This window comes from Oncorhynchus kisutch, linkage group LG2 (assembly GCF_002021735.2).
Source record: "Oncorhynchus kisutch isolate 150728-3 linkage group LG2, Okis_V2, whole genome shotgun sequence".
Classification (NCBI taxonomy): domain Eukaryota; kingdom Metazoa; phylum Chordata; class Actinopteri; order Salmoniformes; family Salmonidae; genus Oncorhynchus; species Oncorhynchus kisutch.
Window position 1 is genome coordinate 57,643,501 of NC_034175.2, and position 16,110 is coordinate 57,659,610.

General features: G+C 45.5%; 1 protein-coding gene across 1 annotated transcript in view; it reads right to left on the reverse strand.

Moving 5' to 3' along the window:
* Positions 1-337: 337 nt before the first annotated feature.
* Positions 338-16,110, reverse strand: part of enox1 (ecto-NOX disulfide-thiol exchanger 1) — a gene marked incomplete at its 3' end in the record, with an annotated part of 106,836 nt that continues 91,063 nt past the window's right edge. Inside the window, 6 exon segments of the mRNA XM_031798455.1 lie at positions 338-440; positions 1,385-1,396; positions 1,398-1,439; positions 2,717-2,824; positions 13,427-13,617; positions 14,451-14,568. Coding sequence (XP_031654315.1) covers positions 338-440; positions 1,385-1,396; positions 1,398-1,439; positions 2,717-2,824; positions 13,427-13,617; positions 14,451-14,568 — 574 coding nt within the window.

Genomic DNA, 16,110 nt, shown 5'->3' on the forward strand with positions numbered 1-16,110 from the left:
GCCAGCAGAGTCCTGCTTGGCAAACAGACCCACAGCACCTGTCCCCTGAGTCCCCCTCCATCCAACCCCCCTGTTCCTTGGGTTCCTCATCCAAGAACATGACAGAGAGGCGTGGGCTGCTTCAAAACCATTTCGCCCCATTAAACATTGGCCCCCCTCCAACATGTCTACATGTACCAATCCACCCCCTACCCTCAACCTAACCACAACCATTAAAACCCTCCCAGTCAGCTGACTATTACAGAAGAAAAGGAGACAATGTACACGATATGGTTTCCAGTAAAGAGTGTATAATTGACATGATATACTGTATGTTGTAGATAGTCATGATATTTACCCAGTAGCAGAGCCTCTCTCTCTGATGTGAGGGCTCCTCTCATGGCTGCTTCGCTCCTCCGGTCTCTGCTGCGGTACAGAGTGGTCACACACCCGTTCACCACCTGTAGACACACACACACACACACAGCTGTGTTAGTCCTTATAGACACACACCCGTTCACCACCTGTAGACACACACACACACACAGCTGTGTTAGTCCTTATAGACACACACCCGTTCACCACCTGTAGACACACACACACACACACAGCTGTGTTAGTCCTTATAGACACACACCCGTTCACCACCTGTAGACACACACACACACACACAGCTGTGTTAGTCCTTATAGACACACACCCGTTCACCACCTGTAGACACACACACACACACACACAGCTGTGTTAGTCCTTATAGACACACACCCGTTCACCACCTGTAGACACACACACACACACACAGCTGTGTTAGTCCTTATAGACACACACCCGTTCACCACCTGTAGACACACACACACACACACACACACAGCTGTGTTAGTCCTTATAGACGCACAAATGCAATGGGAACGGACACTACTGCTGCTGCTACTTTTGCATAAGGATAATTAGATACTGAAAGCATGATATCTGCTCCCAGATGGGTATCAGCTTCCACTTCAGTAACTCCAGGGGCAGAATCAAGTTCAGCGTGGTGTGTGTGTGTGTGTGTGTGTGTGTGTGTGTGTGTGTGTGTGTGGTCACTAAGCCACTACAAACCCTAACCCCTCCACACACAAACACTATTTTAGAAGAAAAGACACTAAATGCATAGACCTATCCTCCATCAGATACTGACGTCTCCTCACACTAGCTGGCTGGGTCAGTAAAAGCACTCAAGAAGAGGGTACAGAGATGGTGTGTGTGTGTGTGTGTGTGTGTGTGTGTGTGTGTGTGTGTGTGTGTGTGTGTGTGTGTGTGTGTGTGTGTGTGTGTGTGTGTGTGTGTGTGTGTGTGTGTGTGTGTGTGTGTGTGTGTGGAGTATTGTGTGGGTACAGTATAGTGGTGTGTATTGGAGCAGACGGACCTTCTCAGGTGTTTTCTCCGTTGTTCCCCTCCACTACACCCCCATTAGTCAGCATCTGAAAACAAGACAGACAGAGAACAAGACAGACAAAGAACAAGACAGACAGAGAACAAGACAGACAGAGAACAAGACAGACAAGACAGACAAAGAACAAGACAGACAAAGAACAAGACAGACAAAGAACCAGACAGACAGAGAACCAGACAGACAGAGAACAAGACAGACAGAGAACAAGACAGACAGAGAACAAGACAGACAGAGAACAAGACAGACAAAGAACAAGACAGACAAAGAACAAGACAGACAAAGAACATGACAGACAAAGAACCAGACAGACAGAGAACAAGACAGAAAGAGATTAAGACAGAGACCAACATCAAGTACTGACCATTCACACTGGTAACCCTGGTAACAAGCAGTAGAGCATGTTCTTAGTAACAGAAGCAGGATCCAGGAAACTGATTTTTTGCAAAATATATACAAAAGTATGTGGACACACCTTCAAATTAGTTTTTTGTATTTTTTTTTTTGTATAAAATTGAGCACAAGCCATGCAATCTGTTTGGGGAAGACCCTTTCCTGTTTCAGCATGACAATGCCCCTGACGTCAACCCCATCGGAAACCTTTGGGATCATTTGGAACGCCGACTGCGAGCCAGGTCTAATCGCCCAACGTCAGTGCCCGACCTCACTTGCTCTTTTGGCTGAATGGAAGCAAGTCCCCTCAGCAATGTTTCAACATCTAGTGGAAAGCCATCTGAGAAGAGTGGAGGCTGTGATAGCAGCAAAGGGGGGACCAACTCCATATTAATGCGCATGATTTTGGAGATGTTCGACAAGCAGGTGTACTTTTGGTCATGTAGTATCTTTAGACTGTATGGAAATAATATATCCTCCCTGGATGTTCAACTCTTTCTATTTGTTAATCTATTTATCCTCACTAGGTATCCATCTCTCTGATTCCAGCTGAATACACTCTTTCTCCACAGGAGCTCTGTGCTTATTGATGTTCCCATTACCTCAGTCCAATAACAGTCATGCAAGAATAACAGTTAGCATCATCAGATAGAAATCACAAATGTATTCATCCATCCACTGGTTGTATTATTCTCACTCAACAGTAGGGTGCTTCTAGGGATGCAAAGTGTGTGTGTGCGTGTGTGTGTGTGCGTGCACGTGTGTGTGTGTGTGTGTGTGTGTGTGCACGTGTGTGTGTGTGTGCGTGCACGTGTGTGTGTGTGTGTGTGTGTGTGCACGTGTGTGTGTGTGTGTGTGTGTGTGTGCACGTGTGTGTGTGTGTGTGTGTGTGTGCACGTGTACATGTTCTCTCACCTTGTCTCTCAGGGCTAGGACTTCTCCCTGCAGGTATCTGTGTTCGTCTCTAGCCTGCTCCAGCACCACCTCCTTACTCCTCAGCTGCTCCTGCAGACTCAGCAGTTGCTGGGAGGTGAGAGACACAGAGATAGCGAGACAGTTACACAACAGACCACAACACAGTTAGAGAGACAGTTACACAACAGACCACAACACAGTTAGATAGACAGTTACACAACAGACCACAACACAGTTAGATAGAGAGACAGTTACACAACAGACCACAACACAGTTAGATAGAGAGACAGTTACACAACAGACCACAACACAGTTAGAGAGACAGTTACACAACAGACCACAACACAGTTAGAGAGAGAGACAGTTACACAACAGACCACAACACAGTTAGATAGAGAGACAGTTACACAACAGACCACAACACAGTTAGATAGAGAGACAGTTACACAACAGACCACAACACAGTTAGAGAGACAGTTACACAACAGACCACAACACAGTTAGAGAGACAGTTACACAACAGACCACAACACAGTTAGATAGAGAGACAGTTACACAACAGACCACAACACAGTTAGAGAGACAGTTACACAACAGACCACAACACAGTTAGATAGAGAGACAGTTACATAACAGACCACAACACAGTTAGAGAGACAGTTACACAACAGACCACAACACAGTTAGAGAGACAGTTACACAACAGACCACAACACAGTTAGATAGAGAGACAGTTACACAACAGACCACAACACAGTTAGAGAGAGAGACAGTTACACAACAGACCACAACACAGTTAGATAGAGAGACAGTTACACAACAGACCACAACACAGTTAGAGAGACAGTTACACAACAGACCACAACACAGTTAGATAGAGAGACAGTTACACAACAGACCACAACACAGTTAGAGAGACAGTTACACAACAGACCACAACACAGTTAGAGAGACAGTTACACAACAGACCACAACACAGTTAGATAGAGAGACAGTTACACAACAGACCACAACACAGTTAGAGAGACAGTTACACAACAGACCACAACACAGTTAGAGAGAGAGACAGTTACACAACAGACCACAACACAGTTAGAGAGACAGTTACACAACAGACCACAACACAGTTAGAGAGACAGTTACACAACAGACCACAACACAGTTAGATAGAGAGACAGTTACACAACAGACCACAACACAGTTAGAGAGACAGTTACACAACAGACCACAACACAGTTAGATAGAGAGACAGTTACATAACAGACCACAACACAGTTAGATAGAGAGACAGTTACACAACAGACCACAACACAGTTAGAGAGACAGTTACACAACAGACCACAACACAGTTAGATAGAGAGACAGTTACACAACAGACCACAACACAGTTAGAGAGACAGTTACACAACAGACCACAACACAGTTAGAGAGAGAGACAGTTACACAACAGACCACAACACAGTTAGAGAGAGAGACAGTTACACAACAGACCACAACACAGTTAGAGAGACAGTTACACAACAGACCACAACACAGTTAGAGAGACAGTTACACAACAGACCACAACACAGTTAGATAGAGAGACAGTTACACAACAGACCACAACACAGTTAGAGAGACAGTTACACAACAGACCACAACACAGTTAGAGAGACAGTTACACAACAGACCACAACACAGTTAGATAGACAGTTACACAACAGACCACAACACAGTTAGATAGAGAGACAGTTACACAACAGACCACAACACAGTTAGATAGAGAGACAGTTACACAACAGACCACAACACAGTTAGATAGAGACAGTTACACAACAGACCACAACACAGTTAGAGAGACAGTTACACAACAGACCACAACACAGTTAGATAGAGAGACAGTTACACAACAGACCACAACACAGTTAGATAGAGAGACAGTTACACAACAGACCACAACACAGTTAGATAGAGAGACAGTTACACAACAGACCACAACACAGTTAGATAGAGACAGTTACACAACAGACCACAACACAGTTAGAGAGACAGTTACACAACAGACCACAACACAGTTAGAGAGACAGTTACACAACAGACCACAACACAGTTAGATAGAGAGACAGTTACACAACAGACCACAACACAGTTAGATAGACAGTTACACAACAGACCACAACACAGTTAGAGAGACAATTACACAACAGACCACAACACAGTTAGATAGAGAGACAGTTACACAACAGACCACAACACAGTTAGATAGAGAGACAGTTACACAACAGACCACAACACAGTTAGAGAGACAGTTACACAACAGACCACAACACAGTTAGATAGAGACAGTTACACAACAGACCACAACACAGTTAGATAGAGAGACAGTTACACAACAGACCACAACACAGTTAGATAGAGAGACAGTTACACAACAGACCACAACACAGTTAGATAGAGAGACAGTTACACAACAGACCACAACACAGTTAGATAGAGAGACAGTTACACAACAGACCACAACACAGTTAGATAGAGAGACAGTTACACAACAGACCACAACACAGTTAGATAGAGAGACAGTTACACAACAGACCACAACACAGTTAGATAGACAGTTACACAACAGACCACAACACAGATAGAGAGACAGTTACACAACAGACCACAACACAGATAGAGAGACAGTTACACAACAGACCACAACACAGTTAGAGAGACAGTTACACAACAGACCACAACACAGTTAGATAGAGACAGTTACACAACAGACCACAACACAGTTAGATAGAGAGACAGTTACACAACAGACCACAACACAGTTAGATAGAGAGACAGTTACACAACAGACCACAACACAGTTAGATAGAGAGACAGTTACACAACAGACCACAACACAGTTAGATAGAGAGACAGTTACACAACAGACCACAACACAGTTAGATAGAGAGACAGTTACACAACAGACCACAACACAGTTAGATAGAGAGACAGTTACACAACAGACCACAACACAGTTAGATAGAGAAACAGTTACACAACAGACCACAACACAGTTAGATAGAGAGACAGTTACACAACAGACCACAACACAGTTAGATAGAGAGACAGTTACACAACAGACCAAAACACAGTTAGAGAGAGAGACAGTTACACAACAGACCACAACACAGTTAGATAGAGAGACAGTTACACAACAGACCACAACACAGTTAGAGAGACAGTTACACAACAGACCACAACACAGTTAGATAGAGAGACAGTTACACAACAGACCACAACACAGTTAGAGAGAGACAGTTACACAACAGACCACAACACAGTTAGAGAGAGAGACAGTTACACAACAGACCACAACACAGTTAGAGAGACAGTTACACAACAGACCACAACACAGTTAGATAGAGAGACAGTTACACAACAGACCACAACACAGTTAGAGAGACAGTTACACAACAGACCACAACACAGTTAGAGAGAGAGACAGTTACACAACAGACCACAACACAGTTAGAGAGAGAGACAGTTACACAACAGACCACAACACAGTTTGAGAGAGAGACAGTTACACAACAGACCACAACACAGTTAGATAGAGAGACAGTTACACAACAGACCACAACACAGTTAGATAGAGAGACAGTTACACAACAGACCACAACACAGGTAGATAGAGAGACAGTTACACAACAGACCACAACACAGTTCGAGAGAGAGACAGTTACACAACAGACCACAACACAGTTAGAGAGAGAGACAGTTACACAACAGACCACAACAAAGTTAGAGAGACAGTTACACAACAGACCACAACACAGTTAGATAGGGAGACAGTTACACAACAGACCACAACACAGTTAGATAGAGAGACAGTTACACAACAGACCACAACACAGTTAGAGAGAGAGAGAGAGACAGTTACACAACAGACCACAACACAGTTAGAGAGAGAGACAGTTACACAACAGACCACAACACAGTTAGAGAGAGAGACAGTTACACAACAGACCACAACACAGTTAGAGAGAGAGAGAGAGACAGTTACACAACAGACCACAACACAGTTAGAGAGAGAGACAGTTACACAACAGACCACAACACAGTTAGAGAGAGAGAGACAGTTACACAACAGACCACAACACAGTTGGAGAGAGACACAGTTACACAACAGACCACAACACAGTTAGATAGAGAGAGAGACAGTTACACAACAGACCACAACACAGTTCGAGAGAGAGAGAGACAGTTACACAACAGACCACAACACAGTTAGATAGAGAGAGAGACAATTACACAACAGACCACAACACAGTTAGATAGAGAGACAGTTACACAACAGACCACAACACAGTTAGAGAGAGAGACAGTTACACAACAGACCACAACAAAGTTAGATAGAGAGACAGTTGCACAACAGACCACAACACAGTTAGAGAGACAGTTACACAACAGACCACAACACAGTTAGAGAGACAGTTACACAACAGACCACAACACAGTTAGAGAGAGAGACAGTTACACAACAGACCACAACACAGTTAGAGAGAGAGACAGTTACACAACAGACCACAACAAAGTTAGATAGAGAGACAGTTGCACAACAGACCACAACACAGTTAGAGAGAGAGACAGTTACACAACAGACCACAACACAGTTAGATAGAGAGACAGTTACACAACAGACCACAACACAGTTAGATAGAGAAACAGTTACACAACAGACCACAACACAGTTAGATAGAGAGACAGTTACACAACAGACCACAACACAGTTAGAGAGACAGTTACACAACAGACCACAACACAGTTAGATAGAGAAACAGTTACACAACAGACCACAACACAGTTAGATAGAGAGACAGTTACACAACAGACCACAACACAGTTAGAGAGACAGTTACACAACAGACCACAACACAGTTAGATAGAGACAGTTACACAACAGACCACAACACAGTTAGATAGAGAGACAGTTGCACAACATACCACAACACAGTTAGAGAGACAGTTACACAACAGACCACAACACAGTTAGAGAGAGAGACAGTTGCACAACAGACCACAACACAGTTAGATAGAGAGACAGTTACACAACAGACCACAACACAGTTAGATAGAGAGACAGTTGCACAACAGACCACAACACAGTTAGAGAGACAGTTACACAACAGACCACAACACAGTTAGAGAGAGAGACAGTTGCACAACAGACCACAACACAGTTAGATAGAGAGACAGTTACACAACAGACCACAACACAGTTAGATAGAGAGACAGTTACACAACAGACCACAACAGTTAGATAGAGAGAGAACCACACAGTGCTGGGAGGACAGAAACAACAGAGAAGATGATGAACACAGAGGTGACACCAGTGGCAGAAGGTGTTAGTGTAGAGTAAGCAGGAACAGCAGTAAGCACAGATGTGACTGTGTGTTGGTCTGTCTGAGTCAGGTTGTAAAGGGAGGGATTGGGATTGTGGTGGACAGGAGACTCAGAATACATCAGAATGCTCCTATGTACTTGTGCTATGACCTTTTGCTAGTGAAAGCACTGGTCCAAATACCTGCAGCATGTAATGGCACTGTGTTGTATTTATGCTTTATCAATTACTCAGTGGTGTAAAATATTTAAGTAGTACTTCAAGTATTTTTACTTAAGTTGTTTTTTGGGGTATCTGTACTTTACTTTACTATTTATATTTTTGACTACTTTTACTTCACTACCCAAAGAAAATAATGTACTTTTTACTCAATACATTTTCCCTGACACCCTAAAGTTACATGATTTGATTTATCTTATTATTATAGAGTCATCTTCAGGATGCCCAGCCCACATTTTGAATGCTCAGGCAGGACAACTATTCCCCAGGTCGTTGCTGTTTGTAAGGTCTGCTTCCAACTCACACTCTCAAACACCTAGATCCCCTGAACACAGCTCACTCTCCAGATCCCAATCACCTGAATTCTGATTATCACACACTATTTAGTTCAGTTCTTTGCACCCCATCACTGTGAGGTATTGTTTGTTTTGTGACACATGTCTTTCTGAGCTCTGGGTTTCCTGTGATTTACTCCTCCCGTGTATAATAGTTTTTGCCTGCCTCACTAACAACGTCTTTTACGTATTCCCTGCCTGTACCGTAGCCTATTCCCTGCCTGTACCATAGCCTATTCCCTGCCTGTACCTTAGCCTATACCCTGCCTGTACCTTAGCCTATTCCCTGCCTGTACCTTAGTCTATACCCTGCCTGTACCTTAGCCTATACCCTGCCTGTACCTTAGCCTATACCCTGCCTGTACCTTAGCCTATTCCCTGCCTGTACCTTAGCCTATTCCCTGCCTGTACCTTAGCCTATTCCCTGCCTGTACCTTAGCCTATTCCCTGCCTGTACCTTAGTCTATACCCTGCCTGTACCGTAGCCTATTCCCTGCCTGTACCTTAGCCTATTCCCTGCCTGTACCTTAGCCTATTCCCTGCCTGTACCATAGCCTATTCCCTGCCTGTACCTTAGCCTATACCCTGCCTGTACCTTAGCCTATTCCCTGCCTGTACCTTAGCCTATACCCTGCCTGTACCTTAGCCTATTCCCTGCCTGTACCTTAGCCTATACCCTGCCTGTACCTTAGCCTATTCCCTGCCTGTACCTTAGCCTATTCCCTGCCTGTACCTTAGCCTATTCCCTGCCTGTACCTTAGTCTATACCCTGCCTGTACCGTAGCCTATTCCCTGCCTGTACCTTAGCCTATTCCCTGCCTGTACCTTAGCCTATTCCCTGCCTGTACCATAGCCTATTCCCTGCCTGTACCTTAGCCTATACCCTGCCTGTACCTTAGCCTATTCCCTGCCTGTACCTTAGCCTATACCCTGCCTGTACCTTAGCCTATTCCCTGCCTGTACCTTAGCCTATACCCTGCCTGTACCTTAGCTTGTACCTTAGCCTATTCCCTGCCTGTACCTTAGCCTATACCCTGCCTGTACCTTAGCCTATTCCCTGCCTGTACCCTAGCCTATACCCTGCGTGTACCTTAGCCTATTCCCTGCCTGTACCTTAGCCTATTCCCTGCCTGTACCTTAGACTATTCCCTGCCTGTACCTTAGCCTATACCCTGCCTGTACCTTAGCCTATTCCCTGCCTGTACCTTAGCCTATACCCTGCCTGTACCATAGCCTATTCCCTGCCTGTACCTTAGCCTATTCCCTGCCTGTACCTTAGCCTATACCCTGCCTGTACCTTAGCCTATTCCCTGCCTGTACCTTAGCCTATACCCTGCCTGTACCTTAGCCTATTCCCTGCCTGTACCTTAGCCTATACCCTGCCTGTACCTTAGCCTATACCCTGCCTGTACCTTAGCCTATACCCTGCCTGTACCTTAGCCTATTCCCTGCCTGTACCTTAGCCTATTCCCTGCCTGTACCTTAGCCTATTCCCTGCCTGTACCTTAGCCTATTCCCTGCCTGTACCTTAGTCTATACCCTGCCTGTACCTTAGCCTATTCCCTGCCTGTACCTTAGCCTATTCCCTGCCTGTACCTTAGCCTATTCCCTGCCTGTACCATAGCCTATTCACTGCCTGTACCTTAGCCTATACCCTGCCTGTACCTTAGCCTATTCCCTGCCTGTACCTTAGCCTATTCCCTGCCTGTACCTTAGCCTATACCCTGCCTGTACCTTAGCCTGTACCTTAGCCTATTCCCTGCCTGTACCTTAGCCTATACCCTGCCTGTACCTTAGCCTATACCCTGCCTGTACCTTAGCCTGTACCTTAGCCTATTCCCTGCCTGTACCTTAGCCTATACCCTGCCTGTACCTTAGCCTATTCCCTGCCTGTACCTTAGCCTATACCCTGCCTGTACCTTAGCCTATTCCCTGCCTGTACCTTAGCCTATTCCCTGCCTGTACCTTAGCCTATTCCCTGCCTGTACCTTAGCCTATTCCCTGCCTGTACCTTAGTCTATACCCTGCCTGTACCTTAGCCTATTCCCTGCCTGTACCTTAGCCTATTCCCTGCCTGTACCTTAGCCTATTCCCTGCCTGTACCATAGCCTATTCCCTGCCTGTACCTTAGCCTATACCCTGCCTGTACCTTAGCCTATTCCCTGCCTGTACCTTAGCCTATACCCTGCCTGTACCTTAGCCTATTCCCTGCCTGTACCTTAGCCTATACCCTGCCTGTACCTTAGCCTGTAACTTAGCCTATTCCCTGCCTGTACCTTAGCCTATACCCTGCCTGTACCTTAGCCTATTCCCTGCCTGTACCTTAGCCTATACCCTGCCTGTACCTTAGCCTATTCCCTGCCTGTACCTTAGCCTATTCCCTGCCTGTACCTTAGCCTATTCCCTTCCTGTACCTTAGCCTATTCCCTGCCTGTACCTTAGCCTATTCCCTACCTGTACCTTAGCCTATTCCCTGCCTGTACCTTAGCCTATTCCCTGCCTGTACCTTAGCCTATTCCCTGCCTGTACCTTAGCCTATTCCCTGCCTGTACCTTAGCCTATACCCTGCCTGTACCTTAGCCTATTCCCTGCCTGTACCTTAGCCTATTCCCTGCCTGTACCTTAGCCTATTCCCTGCCTGTATCGGATTTCCTGATATCTACCTATTGCCTGATCTCCCGGATGACGTTACTATCCTTTTCCCTGCCTGTACAGTTGCCTTTTTGGACCCCCTGTGTATGACCTATTATTTGACCATGCTGGTCATTCATGAACATTTGAACATCTTGGCCATGTTCTGTTATAATCTCCACCCGGCACAGCCAGAAGAGGACTGGCCACCCCACATAGCCTGGTTCCTCTCTAGGTTTCTTCCTAGGTTTTGGCCTTTCTAGGGAGTTTTTCCTAGCCACCGTGCTTCTACACCTGCATTGCTTGCTGTTTGGGGTTTTAGGCTGGGTTTCTGTACAGCACTTTGAGATATCAGCTGATGTACGAAGGGCTATATAAATACATTTGATTTTATTTGCCCCTGGACCCAGCTACCTGCCGCCTCCTGTGGTCCTTTGCGATACCCTGCTGTACCCTGGGTACCCTGTACCCTGTGTTTGAAACCAGTTCTCTGTCTCACCTCGTGTTCATTACATTGTTAATGAGAATGTGTTCTCAGTCAACTTTATCTGGTAAAATAAGGGTAAAATAAAAGCATAGAAATACACCAATCAATATACCGCATTGTCATCACGACTGCCTCTGACCTGGCGGACTCACAGGTGTAAACACAGGTGCAGTATGATACAGGCGTAGATGGTGGAATGTTGTAACTGCTGCATGTTGCTGTAGCAGGTGTGTGTGTGTACCTGTTGCATGTTGTGCATGCTCTGCTGTAGCAGGTGTGTGTGTGTACCTGTTGCATGTTGTGCATGCTCTGCTGTAGCAGGTGTGTGTGTGTGTACCTGTTGCATGTTGTGCATGCTCTGCTGTAGCAGGTGTGTGTGTGTACCTGTTGCATGTTGTGCATGCTCTGCTGTAGCAGGTGTGTGTGTGTACCTGTTGCATGTTGTGCATGCTCTGCTGTAGCAGGTGTGTGTGTGTACCTGTTGCATGTTGTGCATGCTCTGCTGTAGCAGGTGTGTGTACCTGTGTACCTGTTGCATGTTGTGCATGCTCTGCTGTAGCAGGTGTGTGTGTGTACCTGTTGCATGTTGTGCATGCTCTGCTGTAGCAGGTGTGTGTGTGTACCTGTTGCATGTTGTGCATGCTCTGCTGTAGCAGGTGTGTGTGTGTGTACCTGTTGCATGTTGTGCATGCTCTGCTGTAGCAGGTGTGTGTGTTTACCTGTTGCATGTTGTGCATGTTGCTGTAGCAGGTGTGTGTGTGTACCTGTTGCATGTTGTGCATGCTCTGCTGTAGCAGGTGTGTGTGTGTACCTGTTGCATGTTGTGCATGCTCCGCTGTAGCAGGTGTGTGTGTGTGTACCTGTTGCATGTTGTGCATGCTCTGCTGTAGCAGGTGTGTGTGTGTGTACCTGTTGCATGTTGTGCATGCTCTGCTGTAGCAGGTGTGTGTGTGTACCTGTTGCATGTTGTGCATGCTCTGCTGTAGCAGGTGTGTGTGTGTGTACCTGTTGCATGTTGTGCATGCTCTGCTGTAGCAGGTGTGTGCGTGTACCTGTTGCATGTTGTGCATGCTCTGCTGTAGCAGGTGTGTGTGTGTACCTGTTGCATGTTGTGCATGCTCTGCTGTAGCAGGTGTGTGTGTGTACCTGTTGCATGTCGTGCATGCTCTGCTGTAGCAGGTGTGTGTGTGTGTACCTGTTGCATGTTGTGCATGCTCTGCTGTAGCAGGTGTGTGTGTTTACCTGTTGCATGTTGTGCATGTTGCTCTAGCAGGTGTGTGTGTGTACCTGTTGCATGTTGTGCATGCTCTGCTGTAGCAGGTGTGTGTGTGTACCTGTTGCATGTTGTGCATGCTCTGCTGTAGCAGGTGTGTGTGTGTGTACCTGTTGCATGTTGTGCATGCTCTGCTGTAGCAGGTGTGTGTGTGTGTACCTGTTGCATGTTGTGCATGCTCTGCTGTAGCAGGTGTGTGTGTGTACCTGTTGCATGTTGTGCATGCTCTGCTGTAGCAGGTGTGTGTGTGTGTGTACCTGTTGCATGTTGTGCATGCTCTGCTGTAGCAGGTGTGTGTGTGTGTGTGTGTACCTGTTGCATGTTGTGCATGCTCTGCTGTAGCAGGTGTGTGTGTGTACCTGTTGCATGTTGTGCATGCTCTGCTGTAGCAGGTGTGTGTGTGTACCTGTTGCATGTTGTGCATGCTCTGCTGCAGCAGGTGTGTGTGTGTGTCGGGGAAGTGTTCAGGGTCGTCAGGGCGGCAAGCCTTGCCTTGCTCCTTCCTCAGAAGCTCCACCTCATTCCTGTAGGCGTCCAGCTGCCAACGCAGAGAGTCATTCTCCTCCCTCAGAGAGGCCCCAGACTGGCCACACACACCTGGAGAGGAGGAGGGGAGAGAGGGTTAGACACAAGACACACACACCTGGAGGGGAGAGAGGGTAGGACACAAGACACACACCTGGGGAGAGAGGGTTAGACACAACATACACACACAAATACACATATGCTTGCACGCACACACACACACAAAGACCAGGGATGTTTTCCAATGCCTTGCAAAGAATGGGTGCCTGTAGGTAGATTGGTCAAAATAAAAAAAAGCAGACATTGAATGTCCCTTTGTGTATGGTTTAGTTATTAATTACACTTTGGATGGTGTATCAATACACCCAGTCACTACAAAGATACAGATGTCCTTCCTAACTCAGTTGCTGAAGAGGAAGGAAACCACTCAGGGATTTCACTATGAGGCCAATTGTGACTTTCAAACAGTTACAGAGTTTAATGGCTGTGATAGGAGAAAACTGAAAATGGATCAACAACATTGTAGTTACTCCACAATACTAACCTAAATGACAGAGTGAAAAGAAGGAAGCATTTACAGAATACAAATATTTCTAAAACATGTATCCTGTTTGCAATAAGGCACTAAAGTAAAACTGCTGAATATATTTTCAAGCACGGTGGTGGCTGCATCATGTTATGGGTATCCTTGTCATCGGCAAGTAAATGGAATAGAGCTAAACACAGGCATAACTCTAGAGGAATCCTTTCTGAAGGCACTGTATACTTCAGCAGTCTGGTGATTTATGAGCTACAGTGGTCTGCTATCATTAAAAGGTATAAGTGCTTAGGGGCCAAGGGTTAAGGGCCAAGGGCTAGGGACTATGCCAGGGGTAAGTTTGGGATTGGGCTCGTGCCTGTCCTACCATTTTCCTCCATGCGTATCTTCTTACAGGGGCTCTCATCCGAGTCGTCGTCAGACATCTCCATCTCCTCCTCCCGGCGAATCCCCATGATCTCCTCACTGTGGGCATTCCTCAGCTCCTGTCACATCACAACACAAGGACCCCTCAGTGTCTCAGTACTATACACCCAGCCATATGCCTGCCTAAAAATGGTTTCAACCAGACTGCTCCTGGTAATGTGTTCTAAAATAAAAATTATATAGGTTGTACCTTAAAATGAGTCTGTGGTGGAAGAGAATCAAATTGCCCCTAGACACTGATCTAACATCAGTTTTGTGTTTCACTTCCTGATGGGTTATGGTTAGGATTTAGTTAGGTAGGGTAAACTGATCCTAGATCTGCAGTTTGAACGCTTCCTTTTTTCACACGATAAAGAAGGAGGAGCATAGAAAACATCTCATTCTTCCAGCTGCTCTGATAACTAGAAGTGTCTCAGCTGTGAGGCTGTCTAATACCACCACTGTGAAATCTCTCCTCAGATAAAGTAAATAAGCTTAGCCAATGACTCAGCTATAGGAGAGTGTGATAGAGTTATGAGAGGAGAAGGGAGAGAGAGAGAAAGGGAGAGAGGTTTAAGATGCAGGGATTTGCTATGTGTGACTGTGAGCACAGAAAGCCTCAGCTGCAGTACTGAATCAGCCAGAGCTTTTTCCCTAGAAACTACAGTAGGGCATGAAGACGGAGGGATCCAATGGTGTTTAGAGACGTATCTGATCTCATGATTTCTGCAGTGTCCATTATCAGTTCATATTCAAACTGTAATTTCATACTACTGTCATGGAGGATGTTGATACTGACACCAATAGATCATTCATTCACAGCCATTTGTCATTCAGATAATCTTCAGGCTGCAGTGTTACAGTAATTGCTTGAGCTACTTGAACACTTACCAAGCATACTACTGACCCTTAACAAGGGATTTCACAATTGTGGCATGCTAGCAGACTCACTCCATAGTGTGTACTGTTACTGTGTGTCACTTCTTCCAAAGCAATGCCTTACCTCTGGTTGCTCTGACAATAGACATGGCATGATTCCTTTCTCACTGACTTGACTTAGAGACATGTACTGTATGAACATAGACGTCTTACAGTTTGACTTAGGCTTGGGCGGTATACTGTACTGTATTTCGTTTTTTAAATGTTTGGAAATAAATAGCGCCCCTTGTGTGCACTGCCGGTAATACCGTATACCCCGGTATGGTACAGGAACAGTATGAAGGCATGAACATCTGGATACCGCCCAACCCTAGTATGAATGGTCACATTAGGTTAACATCTGTCCTGATAACTCTGGCCTCCACAGATAGGCACCCTCACATACCTGGTCATTACTTTCAATTCACTTCAATACATTGTCACGGTCACCAAATGGCCAAATTAAATCCAAAGGGGTGTATAATAATCTGATTCAGATCCAGGTTTGTGTTTCTTCAACAAAAAATATCCAGATTCCATGAGATTTATAGGATGTTTTTGTTTAGTTCTAATAAAAGTGATAACTAACATTTATACCATGATATTGTTGAATACTCGTTTCTGATTGGTTTGAAGGGCATTCTAGAGAGTGCATTATTTCCCTAGAACGCACAGGATAATTGTACGGTATAATCCAATGGCTA